This window comes from Lissotriton vulgaris, chromosome 5 (assembly GCF_964263255.1).
Source record: "Lissotriton vulgaris chromosome 5, aLisVul1.2, whole genome shotgun sequence".
Taxonomy (NCBI): domain Eukaryota; kingdom Metazoa; phylum Chordata; class Amphibia; order Caudata; family Salamandridae; genus Lissotriton; species Lissotriton vulgaris.
Window position 1 is genome coordinate 1847953487 of NC_141693.1, and position 15951 is coordinate 1847969437.

The window sequence follows — 15951 nt, forward strand, 5'->3', positions numbered from 1 at the left end:
ATGAAGAGAAGGTACATAACTCGGGAGAGCCTCAGTAAGACCGGTGAAATGAGAGGTAGGAAGTGTACCAGTTGAGAATGGAGGTACGTTAACGCAGCCGAGCTCATATAGTGTCGGAGGAGTCCTTCTATTGTGTCAGAGGGCGTGTGCTTCGAAGTCCTTTCATTAGTGATCATGGCGCTACAGGAGAATTAAGTTGGTTGGTATGGGTAATCCGCTATGTTGGTGTGGCCCTCAATATAGGCAAGCAAGGTGGACCTTGGATGTCATGAATTCTGAGGCCAAAGAGGGAGGAGAGTGATGTGAAGATATGAAGAAGGTAAAGGTAAGATGAAGGCAGGGAGGGTCCAATGAGGGCAGAGTGGCCGATCGGACTGCCAGGGGCCTGAAGCCAGCACTCGTGGGAGAAAAAGAAAGAAAAAAATAACAGAGCTTTGCCTAGCAGGACTCGATGTGAAGATTCGACGAACATGAGACGAAGGCAGGGAACGGCCAATGAGGGCGCCTGAAGGCCAGGGGCCTGAAGCCAGCCCTTGTGGGAGACGCTGATAGAAACACAGAGCTGTGGCTACTAGCAGAACACTTGGAAAGCTCTCGGAATCGTGCTGTGTCTACGTCAACACTGATTAAATGTCTTACTGTCTTGCTGGTAGAATGGGCTCGCTATCCCATTGCAGCATAGGGGGGCATCAGTGCTAAAACCGCAAATGCCAGGACCATTGCACTTATCAAATAACCGCTGACATGCTTTGAGGAAGGTCTCATTCCCCGCCAGAGCCAGGACTATTGCCCTTCACAAACTATTAAGCGTTGGAAGGCTGTAAGGAAGCTAGTTTTTATATGGCACAGTCATCTTGAAGTAAGGCAAATGTTGAATTAAAAAGTGAGCCAGATGGTGGGTAGAAAAGGGAGTGAAGTGACTCGCCTCGCCCGCAGTACGCCACCACTGCAGGACCAGCCCCAGAAAGTAAATACGATCCGCAGGACCCAGGACCATTGCCTTTCTAAAACTATTTAACACTGGCAGGCTATGAGGAAGCCAATTAATGTATGGCACAGCTGCCATCTTGAGGTCTGGCAAAAGAGGACTTTAATAATGCTTTAAATATCGAAGGGATGGTCAGAAGAAAGAGGAGTGAAGTGCCTCACCTCACTCGCAGAACGCTTAGGATCAGCCCAAAACTAAAAATGATCCCTCGGAGGCAGCGTGATGCCTTCACCCCATAGATAGGCGGCAAAAACACAGGAACGATGGCAGGCAAGTAGGTCCGCACCCGGTGGGTGGCAGGCAGGGCGGGCCCAATCATTGACAAGATGGCGGAGTGCTCAGCTAATCCGAGAGAAACAGCAGAGTAAATTGAGCTGCTTGCGACATAGTGCGCTCGGTCGACATGCTGTCGGGGTTGACCAGGTTGGCAGAGATCTTGGTTTGGATGGTGGATGCTGTACCTAGGCAGTTGTTCCGACCTGTATGCATATCGATAGGATAGTGGAAACTTCGCTACCAGTAAAAGACCCCAGGACTCTGGATGAGCCCACCGGGCCCGTAGGTCATCAGGAGAAACAGACAGGGGCAAGTCGGAGCAGTGCTCCCCGTCGTCTAAGTCAGCTACGGGACGGTCGCCTCCGGACCAAAGAAGTAAAAACTGGAGCTTCGGGATGTGTGAGAAAGGTGATTTACAGGGACCAGAGTATTAAAAGACAAACAAGGAGCAGCAGGTAAGCAAGATGAACGATTGCAGATGAGGGATGGTGACGATAACTGGCCAACACAGGGATATTCACTGAGAAGTGATCCCAAGCTTAAAAGCCACTTTGGGGCTCGACCATCCAGTGGCCATCTTGGATCCACTTGTGTACAGGGAGATAGGAGTAGGGATTGTGTGTGGGAGGGAGGGGGGTTCAATGGAAAAGCATAAGCACCTGTTCTATACCAGGACACTGAAAAGCCACATCCCTTCAATCCCAGTCTCCCTCTTTGCAAACTGATTCGGTTGAGGTTGTCATTAGCGGCAGAAAAATAGGTCTGGTTTCTCCTGACTCAGCTCCCACTTGTGGCACTGTTCCATCTATCTGCTCATAGTGTCAGTTCAGTCATTCTAGACCTTGAAACGGGCTCTGCAGTCTGGAATATGCTAGACTGATAGACCTCGTCCAAAATAGCTGTGCTTCCTTAGATAAGGAACGCTGTACCACTTGCTTGATCAGGTAGATCATCAAAGGCATTCACTTCTTCCAGAGGAGAATCAATGACCCCTGAAAATGTGGTAAGAATGCTTGCAGACATCTCCTGATGGTTCATGTTTCCAAGATGTTGATATGGAGTTTCTAAAGATCTCTCTTGGAGAGTTCTTGCAGGTGGGCGAATTAGTAATCCATCAACACAATTGTTCTTATGTCAATCCTAAAAACTGGTGAGATTCGAAGTGTGCAGCACCACCACTTGATAGCTTACCCCATTTTGTAGTTTATCAGTATGTTGAGTCATTGAAGGGCTCTTTGTTAAAACTAGTGGAAGAAGAACTTGAAGACATAAAACATGAATTAAACAAACATGAAGATTTAACAGAGATACTAGAAGATACCAACAAAAAACTAGAAAAATACGCGAAAGAAATTGAGGAAAGTAAGATCAAAAAATATTGACGGGACACTATAGACTACAAGTTAGAAGAAGTTTACAGTTGGGCAGAAGTGTATAACCAAAGAAAATGGCAACAACTGCAAGCTCGTCACAAGAGAGTGTTGTATCCGACTCTGACAACACAGAACAGGAAACCAATGGGTTAAATCACACAAAGAACACGAAAAGATCAACAGGATAAAACAGCTTTTTTAGAGACAAGCCCAGCAGCAAACAATGCACCTTCAACGAGTACAATAACAGAAGAACCCCCAAAACAAGGAGGGGAAAAGGAAAAAGCAAAAGAAACGGAGGCGGAGCGAGAACTGAGATTAAAGAAAAAGAAGACGACCTTGTCATAAACATATCTGACAGACAGTTAACAAAGGCACAAATGAACCTATTAAACAAAGGTTTAACTTTCGGTCCAGTCTACAAATCAAATGCCCAGGAAACAGAAATATCCGTTTTTAATAAGGAATTCAAAACTAAAAACACGTTCTGGGCGCCAACTTCACACAAAACAATTGATGCTTACGAAAGAGTTATCAAGACTGAAATGAAAAAGATTAACTACTTGAGTGGCACCAAAAGCAGCTTCTCCAGGAAAGAATGGCAAACCTTAAATTCCTTAACGGAGATGACAGAGATAACAATTCAAAAAGCGGATAAAGGGGGAACAATAGTGGTAATGAATACTGATTTCTACAGGGAAAATGTACTTACACATCTACAAGACATTGATACATACCACAAATTGGATGAGGATCCTACTAATCATTTGCAGCCACATTAAAGATCATATTGGATAAAGCATTAGAAATGAAGTGGATCACTCTTAAAACATATCAGTTTTTAAACATCAAATATCCCAGAAGACCCCAATACTACATGCTTCCCAAAGTTCACAATAATGCAAGGAAACCACCTTTTAGACCCATTGTGTCTGCATGTGGATCACTATCTGAACCATTAGGTCAGTACCTAGATTGGTTCCTGCAACCGCTGGTACAAAAATGGAGTACCCATATAAAGAACACCACCTCTTTTTTAAACATGTTGGCAACACTGGACATTCCAATCATTGAAGACATATGGTTGCGTTCAATTGATGAGACAGCATTATACACTTCTATCCCTCATAACGAGGGAATTGAAGCTATGGAATGGTGCCTACTTGAGAATGAGATCACAGGATCTGACAAAGTATTCATGCTGGAATTGCTACAGTTTGCGTTACTCCATAGCTATTTGCAATGGGAAGATGAATTTTATGAACAATGTAGTGGAACATCCATGGGTTTTGCGGGGGCACCGTCCTACGCAAATACCTTCATGGCGAAGTTTGAGAGTGACCATATAATCAACAACATAAATTGGACAACTGGATTCATTGTATTCAAAAGATACATTGATGATATTTTTATAATGTGGAGAGGAGCGAAAGAAAAATTGATTGAAAACATTCAAACACAGTTCAAAGCATGAAAGAATTAAATTCACATATCAAATTGATCAACATGAGTTGGCTTTTTTGGATGTCAAAATCACCATCAACCAAGGGTTGATAAATACAAGTGTCTACACTAAAGAAACGGACAGAAACAGTGGTCTCCACTACAAAAGCTTTCATCATCATTCCCTTAAAAAACATTTACCACTGTCCCAATTTATCAGTCAGAAAAGAATCACGTCTGATCCTAATGATTTACCTACCACTTTCAACAATCAGATCCAAAAATATCTCAAACGTGGTTACCCAAAAGTTTTACTTGAAGAATCTAAAAGGAAAGTGATGGAAATGAACAGAGACCTTTTACTTCAGAAAAAAGAAAAAACAGAGACTAAACTCACAGTGTGCGTATTGAAACATTCCACACAGACTACCAGGATCACCAACATTATGAGAAAACATTGGTCCCTCATCACGCAAGAACCTGATCAATCAATCAATCAATCACGGCATTTGTAAAGCGCGCTACTCACCCAGGAGGGTCTCAAGGCGCTGGGTAAGGGTAGTGTTACTGCTCGAACAGCCAGGTCTTGAGCTGCTTTCTGAAGGAGAGATGGTCCTGGGTTCGCTGAAGGTGGGAGGGGAGGGAGTTCCAGGTCCTGGCTGCCAGGTAGGAGAAGGATCTTCCTGCGGGGGTGGCTCTGCAGATGCGTGGTACGGTGGCGAGGGCGTGGCTGGTCGATCGTAGCTGGCGGGTGGGCGTGTAGAAGGTCATGCGGTTGTTGAGGTACTTGGGGCCCAGGTCGTGGAGAGCCTTGTATGCGTGGGTGAGGAGCCTGAACGTGATTCTCTTGCTGACGGGGAGCCAGTGCAGGACTCTCAGGTGTCCGGTGATGTGGCTGTGTCGGGGGATGTCCAGGATGAGTCGTGCGGAGGCGTTCTGGATGCGTTGGAGTCTTTTTTGAAGTTTGGCTGTGGTTCCGGCATAGAGGGTGTTCCCGTAGTCCAGTCGGCTGGTGACGAGAGCCTGGGTGACGGTCTTCCTGGTTTCAGTGGGGATCCATCTGAAGATATTGCGGAGCATGCGTAGGGTGTTGAAGCACGAAGATGAGACGGCGTTGACTTGTTTGGTCATCGACAGGGAGGAGTCCAGGAGGAAGCCCAGGTTGCGTGCGTGGTCAGTTGGCTTGGGAGCGGTGCCCAGGGCTGGGGGCCACCAGGAGTCGTCCCAGGCGGAGGGTGATGATCCCAGGATGAGGACTTCCGTCTTGTCTGAGTTCAGTTTAAAGCGGCTGTTCTTCATCCAGTCGGCGACGTCTTTCATCCCTTCGTGTAGGTTGGCTCTGGTGGTGGTGGGGGTCGTAGGTGAGGGAGAGGATCAGCTGGGTGTCGTCGGCGTAGGAGATGATGTTGAGGTCGTGTTGGCGTGCGATGGCTGCGAAGGGGGCTCATGTAGACGAAGAGGGTTGGACTGAGTGAAGATCCTTGTGGTACGCCGCAGATGACTTCGGTGGCCTCGGATCTGAACGGGGGGAGGCAGACTCTCTGGGTTCTTCCGACGAGGAATGAGATGATCCACTCCAGTGCTTTCTCTCGGATTCCGATGTTGCTGAGGCGCTTCACTAGGGTGCGGTGGCAGACAGTGTCGAACGCCGCAGAGAGGTCTAAGAGGATGAGGGCCGCTGTTTCCCCGTTGTCGATCAGGGTTCTGATGTCGTCAGTGGCTGCGATTAGGGCGGTCTCGGTGCTGTGGTTGGCCCGAAACCCAGACTGTGAGTGGTCGAGGGATCCGTTCGTCTCGAGGAAGGCGGCAAGCTGTCTGTTGACGGTCTTCTCGATGCCTTTGGCCGGAAAAAGAAGGAGCGAGATGTGACGGTAGTTCTTGAGGTCGTTGGGGTCCGTCGTAGGTTTCTTCAGGAGGGCAGTAATCTCGGCGTGCTTCCAGCTCTCCGGGAAGGTGGCGGTGTGGAAGGAGGAGTTGATGATGTCCCGGAGATGGGGTGCGATGATGTTATATGTTATGTTATGTTATAAACCGTTTTGTAGCGCGCTCTGTTACTTGTGAGTATCCTGGCGTCGGCTTTGTTTTTTTTTTTTTTTTCTTTTCTTTTTTTGGTGACCCTTTATTTGTATTGCAATCAGATACAGGTACGGGCCTACAACCTTCTCGGCCGGCCACGAAAAAAGGTAAAAAGGTAGCAAGCAATACGAAGAATCAGAGCAGTGCAAAAGCCGGAACGACATGTACACAGGAAACAACTCGTGGGCATACGGTCAGGTCCGAAATCAGGATTACAGAGGTTCATTTTTATATAAGGAGCTGAAGAAGTGCCATACAATCACACGTGGTCCTACAACTCAGCACGCAAATCAGGATATCCACAATGAATATAAGCACAGAAAAAGTAGTGAGGTTACGGCACATAAATCAGGAGAGACATTGGCACAAATCCGATGAAGAGCAATCCCCAACCCCACCCCTCAAAGCCGTACACGTTACAGGAACCATGAATGAAGACGACACTATAGAAAAAGATGAAGTCTAAAGGGCCATGGAAACAAAAAATGGACAAACCCCACCCCCCTACCCCCACCCTGCACACCCGCGGAAGGCCAAGGCCTACCCCCCCAGCCGCGTGCCTGTCGCCCTAATGGAACCCGAAATTTAGAAAGAGAAAGAGAAAAGACAAAGAGCATAGATGGAGGAGGGCCCTCAAAATCGCCACCCGGCTCCGCCCATCACCCCTGTACGTGGAGGAAGTCCAAAAACAAGATGGAACATCGCGGAGAGCGTCAAGTACCAAGCACATCAAAGATACATCTCCAGTACAAACACACCCAAAGCACTGTCAGTTAACGTGGGGGCCATCGAAACCCAAAAATGCCTCACCCCTGGCCTCGTCTATCAACAGAACCACCCAATGATCCCTTGTCAATCAAGTTACAGTACTTTTTGGAGGATCTGAAGGATCCAAGCGAATCAATGCCAAATAATACCAAAAGAGGGTTCAGCAGTTTGAGTCCATCCAGACGTGTGCCGTCGAAGTCCAAGGGCAGCAATATCATGCCCGCGGGTGCCACAAAGTCCAAGCACAGCAATACCATCCATGAAGTGGAAATATCACTGTCTGGCGAATGCCACGGTGTTGTCGAGGCGGCCCGAAAAGGAGAACAGCAGCGCGTTTCTAGGATCAGGATAGGCATGTGTCCTAAAGAGGCACCAACGTGTGCATCCGCGCTGTCCAGGGAGGACGAAGCAACCAGGTCACTCGGTAGTCCACGGAATCCAGGCGAGTCCAGAGTCCTCCCCAAGGAAGTAGAAACGGGCACAGAGGCACTCCATTGAAATCGGACTGCGTCCGCACTGGGCGGTGAAACAACAATGGCGGCCATTTTTCGATCCAGGTCCCAAACATTGCAAGTCAGGGACTCGCGCAGATCCGTTAGGGCGGCCATGACGTCCTTGGGCTCCACAGTGCGCCGCAAGCATCCCACGTCCATGTCTACGGCAGCCATCCGATCGGGACATGGTCCGTGATGAGGGGTGTCAGCCGCCATCTTCGTCAGTTCGGCCCCGTCCCACTGCGGGGACCGGCCCCAGCACAGGGCGCTGCTAAGTGTACGCCCGGAACACAAAGTTATGAGGCGGGTTCCCCAGGGAGAGCCACCAAAAGGCTAAACAAATGACCCTGCCAGTCCCTGGGGGCTGCCCGCCTGTCTCGGGGGCGATCCTTGGATACGTCCGGGCACGGAGTCCGATGAGGGGGGCCAAGAGTCACGCACCCCCCTCAACTCCAGTAAGTCTCTCGGCCCCCAAGGCTCTTCGACAAGGGACCTGGCTGATGCTGCCTTCAGCGGCACTCCGAGACAACGGCACCCTCCGGCCGACTCCACACCACCAGAGGCGGCCGCTGTAGTTGCAGTCGCCGCCGGCCGCCGGCCGCCAGTTGCAATCGACCCCCCGGCTTCGTCACTGCACGGGCCGCTGAGCAATGGAAGGGGAATTCTCCGGCTTCACATCACGCAAGAATCTCAGGAGCAGGTGGTAAGTGAACGCTCCCCTTCTTTTATCCAACTACACCTTTGTAGTTCAGAACGAACAACAGGATGGGCATGCAGGGAGAAAGGGCTCACGGAGCCGAGCGGCTATGCGCCCATTTCGGTTGCTGGCTTGGCTCCTCCTCGGCGTCGGCTTTGTTGAAGACGTGGTGTGGGCAGGGGTCGGTTGGTGATCCGGAGTGGATGGAGTTCATCGTGCGGGTGGTGTCTTCGGTGCTGATCGGGGTCCAGTTGCAGAGGGTGGTGGTGGCGGGCATTGGTTTGGTGGTAGGGTGCGTGGTCTGTGCGTCGAAGCTGTTGTATGTCGGCGATCTTGCGGTGGAAGAACGAGGCGAGAGAGTTGCAGAGGTCTTGCGAGGGAGTGATGATGTTGTTTCCGGCGCTGGGGTTGGAGAACTCTTTGACGATGCTGAAGAGTTCCTTGCTGTCGTGGGCGTTGTTGTCCAGTCGTTCTTTGAGTGCAGACTTCTTGGTGGCGCGGATCAGCTGATGGTGTTTTCGGGTGGCGTGCTTGAGGACGGTCCTGTTGTCCATGGTCTGGTCGAGCCGCCAGGCTTTCTCAAGGGTGCGGCAGTACTTCTTGGATTCCTTGAGTTCGTCGGTGAACCAGGGGGTTTTCTTGCTGCCGGGTCTGCTGGGAGGGTACTTCAGTGGTGCGAGGTCGTCGGCGCAGGCGGTCAGCCACTTGGTGAGGTTGTTGGCTGCTTTGTTAGGGTCCGTTGTGTTGGAGGGAGTGTTCTGGCTGAGGGAGGTGGTGAGCTGCTTGGCGGTGATCTTGCTCCAGCTCCGGCGGGGAACCTGTTGCGGGTGGTGGTGGGTCGTAGTTTTTCTGAAGCTGAAGTGGACGCAGCTGTGATCGGTCCAGTGGAGTCCGGTGGCGTGGCTGAAGGAGATGTGCTTGCTGGATGAGAAGACGGGGTCAATGGTGTGGCCGGCGTAGTGGGTGGGGGTGTTCACCAGTTGCTTGAGTCCGAGGTTGGCGAGGTTGTCCAGCAGGGCGGCGGTGTTTCTGTTGTTGTTGTTCTCCAGGTGGAAGTTGAGGTCCCCTAGGAGGATGTAGTCGGCGGAGGGCAGGGCGTGCGGGCTGATGAAGTCTGCTATGTCTTCGCTGAATTGTGTGCGTGGTCCTGGGGGTCTGTAGATGAGGGTGCCTCGGAGGGTGGTCTTGGGGTCAGTGTGTATCTGGAAGTGCAGGTGTTCGGAGCGGCGAAGGTTTCGTCGGAGTTGGTCGAGATGCGGATGGTGTTCTTATGTACGATGCCTCCTCCCGTCTGGTTGACACGGTCCTTCCGGGTGATCTTGTATCCGTCCGGGATGGCTATGGCGATGTCGGGCGCTGAGGAGGCGTTCATCCAGGTTTCGGTGAAGAAGGCGACGTCCGGTGCTGTCGCGTCGAGCAGGTCCCAGAGTTCCACGGCGGGCCTGTGGACGGAGCGGGTGTTCAGCAGGATGCACTTCAGGTGGTTGCTGCTGGTGCTCGACTTGGCGGGGGTGGTGCAGGTCCGCAGGCAGGTGAATCGGCAGGTTTGGCAGGCGAAGGGTCCGTGGGTGCTTCTCGGGATGGCTTGGTAGCAGGCAGGGTTCCGGCCGGGATTGAGTGCGTTGAGGGTGGCAGGGTCGAAGGTCCGTCGGGTAGTCTTGCATCGGTGGGGGCCAGGGGTCCTGGCGCTGGGCGCGGTCCAGGTGCGGACGGGCGCAGACGGGCTTGCCTTTGGCGCGCCTTCGGCGCACAATCGGCACGCCCGCTGCGCGTGACTGCTGCGCGTGACTGCTGCGCGTTCGTGCGGTCGCCATTTAAGGCTAAGTGGGAGGGAGGAGCAGGCGGGAGCGGGGAGGACACGGAGCAAAAAGGGGCGTGGCCGCGTGAACGGCGGCAGGGAGCGGGGCGGGCAGGCACAAGGGAAAACACTCAATACAACAATTTATTAACGAAAATAGGAACAAAATACAACACCTGGAAACGAAAATACGGCGGAACCAGGGTTCGATTCCCGACGCGGCAGGGTCTTGGACCAGGATCAGTGGACTGATAATTCTCGCATCGGTGCCTACTCCGACCAGGGATCACACTCGGCAACTCTGGGCATTAGCTTGCCTCATCTCCACAACGGCCCCACACAAACGCCGGGGATGCCTGGTTTCACCTTGGAGACCCCCAGGAGGGACTATCTCACAGGGAAAGCCAGGACGGGTTCCCCAGCGGTCTATAGCGCTACGAGGCCTCCGGGTAGCAGTGCGCTTTACAAGACACAACAATTTACAGCTGGGCGGGCAGGCACAAGGGCAGGCACAAGGGAAAACACTCAATACAACAACTTATTAACGAAAATAGGCACAAAATACAACACCTGGAAAAGAAAATACGGCGGAACAGCTGGGCGGGCAGGCACAAGGGAAAACACTCAATACCATAACTTATTAACGAATAGGCACAAAATACAACAGCTGGAAACAAAAATACGGCGGGACAGCTGGGGAGAGACAGTGGGGCAGGCAGCTAGGGATGCAGGCAGACGTCACAACGAGGCTGCGAGCAGCAGCGAGGGGCGCGCGCACACACAGCTGGTGGCCGTGCGGCGCGGGGGTGTCCTGAGAACAGGTCACACTCACCTGCGCCGCGCGGTCGCCATATAAGGACAAGTGGGAGGGAGGAGCAGCTAGGAGGCGGGAGCGGGGAGGACACGGAGCAAAAAGGGGCGTGGCCGCGTGAACGGCGGCGGGGAACAGGGAGCGGGGCGGGCAGGCACAGGGGAAAACACTCAATACAACAACTTCTTAACGAAAATAGGCACAAAATACAACACCTGGAAACGAAAATACGGCGGAACAGCTGGGCGGGCAGGCACAAGGGAAAACACTCAATACAACAACTTATTAAGGAAAATAGGCGCAAAATACAACACCTGGAACGAAAATACGGCGGATCAGCTGGGCGGGCAGGCACAAGGGAAAACACTCAATACAACAACTTATTAACGAAAATAGGCACAAAATACAACAGCTGGAAACGAAAATACAGCGGAACAGCTGGGCGGGCAGGCACAAGGGAAAACACTCAATACAACAACTTATTAACGAAAATAGGCCCAAAATACAACAGCTGGAAACGAAAATACGGCGGGACAGCTGGGGAGAGACAGTGGGGCAGGCAGCTAGGGAGGCAGGCAGACGTCAAAACGAGGCTGCGAGCAGCAGCGAGGGGGCACACACACAGCTGGTGGCCGTGCGGCGCGGGGGTGTCCTGAGAACAGGTCACACTCACCTGCGCTGCGCGGTCGCCATATAAGGACAAGTGGGAGGAAAGAGCAGCTGGGAGGCGGAAGCGGGGAGGACACGGAGCAAAAAGGGGCGTGGCCGCGTGAACGGCGGCGGGGGGCGGGCAGGCACAGGGGAAAACACTCAATACATAACTTATTAACGAAAATAGGCACAAAATACAACACCTGGAAACGAAAATAGGGCAGAACATCTGGGCGGGCAGACAAGGGCAGGGACAAGGGAAAACACTCAATACAACAACTTATTAACAAAAATAGGCACAAAATACAACACCTGGAAACGAAAATACGGCGGAACAGCTGGGCGGGCAGGCACAAGGGAAAACACTCAATACAACAACTTATTAACGAAAATAGGCACAAAATACAACACCTGGAAACGAAAATACGGCGGAACAGCTGGGCGGGCAGGCACAAGGGAAAACACTCAATACCACAACTTATTAACGAATAGGCACAAAATACAACAGCTGGAAACAAAAATACGGCGGTACAGCTGGGGAGAGACAGTGGGGCAGGCAGCTAGGGAGGCAGGCGGACGTCACAACGAGGCTGCTAGCAGCAGCGAGGGGCACACACACAGCTGGTGGCAGTGCGGCGCGGGGGTGTCCTGAGAACAGGTCACCACTTTTTGAAAATCAAATAACCTTTGCATACAATCGGTCTAAGAATTTAAAAGAATTACTCAAAAGAAAAGCAACTGAGAAAGACGAAACAACTTTCAAAGGCATGCAAAGATGTGAAAATTGCATGCATTGCAATAACGTTATGGTTCGCAGAATCTTTACACATCCGATGACTGGTAAAAAGATTTCATTGTTACCTGTGACACGAAAGGTGTGATTTACGGCATAAAATGCCCATGTGGTAAGCTATACATTGGACAAACCGAACGCAAGATCAAGATAAGAATCACCGAACATAAAAGTAATATTCGACAGAAGAACTCAAAATCCACAGTAGCAAAACATTGGGCTGAAGCAGGTCACAATATAGCTCAAGTCCGTTTTACCATACTAGAGGTGATAAAACCGCAAACAGACACACATAAACAGAGGTTGAGGTCCGAGTACTTCTGGATTCACCGAATGGGTAGCCTACAACCGCTAGGATTAAATGACAGGATAGAATTATCCTGCTTTTTATAAACATTATTCAGGAAAGCACTTATTGAACTCTTGCTAACTTTGGAACATTCGAGTTTGAGTCCCACTCCAAAATGGCCGACGATTTGTTGAATTCTCTTGTATACAATGTTTTGTATTCTTTACAGGTTTACAATTTATATTTAGGTATTATCAATGACATTTTCATGTTTTGATTTGAGCTACCTAATGAGATCACGCACAGAGATTTTCCCCGTATATACATTTTTTCAATATTTTTCAATATTTGTTTGTAAACAATTGTAGATCATCGAACATTGTGCATAATTGATCATTAAGGATTTTTCGTGATCACAGTGTTATGCGCTAATAAGAACGTATTATTTTTAGAGTTGTGAAGAACACCGGTCACATGATCGCGTCTTTAGCCAATCAAATGGTTTTAAACTAAAGATAGGTAGTCCCAGTTTGTCATCGACATTCTGAGTGGCGGATGGATTGAGGGGCGAAAGGCATTACATTCTGCAGTAAGTTTTCACAGCAAACGTTTGATTAGGTTGTCTGGCGAATTTTGTGAATTATGAAATGTATACAGAGTTGACCTATTGCGCGTTAAGGGACATGTACACACGAAGTCAAGTGTGCTTGAACAGTTTGTATCACAATGAGTTTTGTTTGCTTTATGAAGCCAGGGTATGTCGAATAACAACCGAGCACAATTCGAGGCTTGACAATACGTTTTAATTTGAGTTTACCATTGAAAAGTTATGTACCAGTCACAATGCCATGAAGGAATATGAGAGAGTATTTGTCGCATATTGGGATATCGAGTTTGTTAAAATACACTGTATTATTAGAAAGTAGTACTGTGATGTTAACAGTGTATCCGTTACGATAGATGTGTGAATAGTAGCTGAGTGGCTCTTTATTTTCCTTGTTTTTCTACACAGACCCCCGAGGAAGGGTCTAATAGGACCCGAAATGCATTGGGTAAATGCTGAATGTATAAGCTAAAGCCGTCACAGATAATAAATTGCAGTTTTGAAAAACTGAAAATAATGAAACAAATAAATTCAAGTTTGAAATTAAGATACATTTTGATGGATTTTCTATTGAGAATGAATAATTGAATAAAGACCGTGTGGGTCTAAGCATAAATGTGCACACCTCCATTTGCAAGTGGAATTTCCTCTTTCTCCAAATTTATGAGTCATTGAAGGGCCCAGAGGGCTGATGTCACTGTTCATACAGCTCCTCCTCATAAAACAAGAGTGGTGAGGGCGAGATCTAGGTAAACATCATCCTTAGTAGCACTCTGAAGAGCTCGTCATGGCCTGGAATCACTGAGCTGTTCACAGAATTTGCAGAGCTCATTCTTTTAAGAAGAATGCATGGCCCACTTCTGTCAAAATATACAAAAACGTGATGGATGTAATGCTTGAATTAATATCAGCAACTGGTAATTACTCGGGATGCATCACAGTCCATTTCTACTTGTATACTTGTACACCTCAATCTAGGACCAGCCGCATTAAAATCAGTCTTAACATCTCCTTGAACTACTAGGCCAGGTCTTCTCTGAACCAGAACACAAGCAACCCAAATTGGTTTTGCCTAAAAGTGGGCTCTTCAGTCGAGTGTAGCTTTGCTCTAGTGGCACAGTAAGCAAGGGACCCAGGACTAACTATTTACCAGTGGCTAAGTTTTAGTCAATAAATCCACCCTTTACTTTTGTTGCACACTTCGGTACAACATGTATGCCCAGGCGTGGGCCTCGTGCTCACTGTGCCAGTGGAACTGCATTACATCAAACTGATGATTCCCACATATCGAATATTAATCTGACAAGGATGCCAATCTAAAGGAAATGATAACCATGAAATAATGGTACGTGTGCACAAGAAAAGCTTTATAACTATAATCACTTCTTTACACTTCATGGCATCATCATAAAGACAGAGTTTTCTACTGTACTCTGGCAGCATTATGTATGTGTTTCTCAGCAATATACTCTTTCTCCATCACTGGAAATCAATCACAAAAGAGTGCATATGCTAAATGCTCCTGGACGAACAACAAACAACATGCAAATGTGCCTATGGATACAGTATAAGTGAAATGATTGAGTGAGGCCAGTGTGAGCATCTCACCTTTAAATCATACTTTCGGTGCACAGCAAGTCTGTGGCTAAAGACGTTCCTCGTGACCACCATGTATGTCTCCACGCTGTCCACCGTAAGCCGGTACATGCCCAGGAACTGTGGCAGAAGTGTATTCCCATGGCACTCCACAATAAACTACAAGGAGAGAAGAGAACAAGTTACATCCCTTTGTTAAACTTTTAGGTGAACGCTCTACTAACGAATAGTTTCTTACCTGTCGTAGTTTTGCAGCTTGAAGATCTTTCTGGATTCACTATGCTCTGCATTATTCTGCGGTCTAGTGGTTGGGTCCGGAATCGTAGTCTTTTCTTTTTTTTTTCCTTAGCCCAGGTGGGCGTCAACGTCCCACCTTTTGGTGTCCTTCCATGACGTTGGCATGCTTCCTGCGGAAGCTCCCACCCTTGGGCACCATCTTCGGATTCTTTATTTATCGTTTTGTGTTTTGCGAATCCTTGGCAATGTTCAAGTAAGTTAATTAATCCGCTTGTCATTCAAGGTATCCATTTCAGTATTGACCTTGTCTTTTACCATCTGATTCTCCAGCTTCATCTTTCTGGCGGAGGTGGGTGGGTTCGCTAGTGAATCCAGAAAGATCTTCAAGCTGCAAAACTACACCGACAGGTAAGAAACTATTAGTTTTGCAGCGTGAATCTTTCTGGATTCACTATGCTGTTCATAGACTTTGTAGCGGTTTGTTACTTTTGTGGCGGCTGGGTGGAAGATGAGCGTTGGCTGTTGAATATATGTTGAAGCACTTTTTGTCCTACTTGTGCTTCCTTGTTTATTTGTATATCAACACAGTAGTGCTTAGTGAACATGTGCACTGAAGCCCATGTTGCCGCCAGGCAAATGTCCTGAATGGGTGTGTTTGCCAGGAAGGCTATCGTAGCTCCCTTTTTCCTAGTTGAGTGGGCACGCGCCCCCTCCGCTAGCTCTTGGTCTGCTTGTTTGTGGCAGAATTGAATAGTTTGTGTGATCCATCGTGCCATGGTCCCCTTTGTTACTGGTCTATCCAGAAAACTGCTTGCGAAGGACACAAAGAACTGCTTTGTCTTCCTGTGTTCCTTTGTTCTTTCTATGTAGTGCATTGCTGCTGTGGAGTGCCCTCTCTGCGCTTGTGGTTGGTTTTTTAAAGAAACTTGGTATTTGAACTGTTTGGTTGATGTGAAACCTCGACACCACCTTTGGCATGAAGTGTGGGTCCATTCTCATCACTTACCTATCATTGTGAATTTGGATGTAAGGCTCTTGTAGCGTTCGCGCCTGTAGT

At 49.0% G+C, this 15951-nt stretch overlaps 1 protein-coding gene across 1 annotated transcript in view; it reads right to left on the reverse strand.

Moving 5' to 3' along the window:
- The window catches only part of PIP4K2B (phosphatidylinositol-5-phosphate 4-kinase type 2 beta), a 645829-nt gene that overhangs the window by 178668 nt on the left and 451210 nt on the right, over positions 1-15951 (reverse strand). The window contains exon 5 of the mRNA XM_086924326.1: positions 14670-14816. Within this exon, the coding sequence (XP_086780452.1) occupies positions 14670-14816 (147 nt within the window). The remainder of the gene's footprint in view (positions 1-14669; positions 14817-15951) is intronic.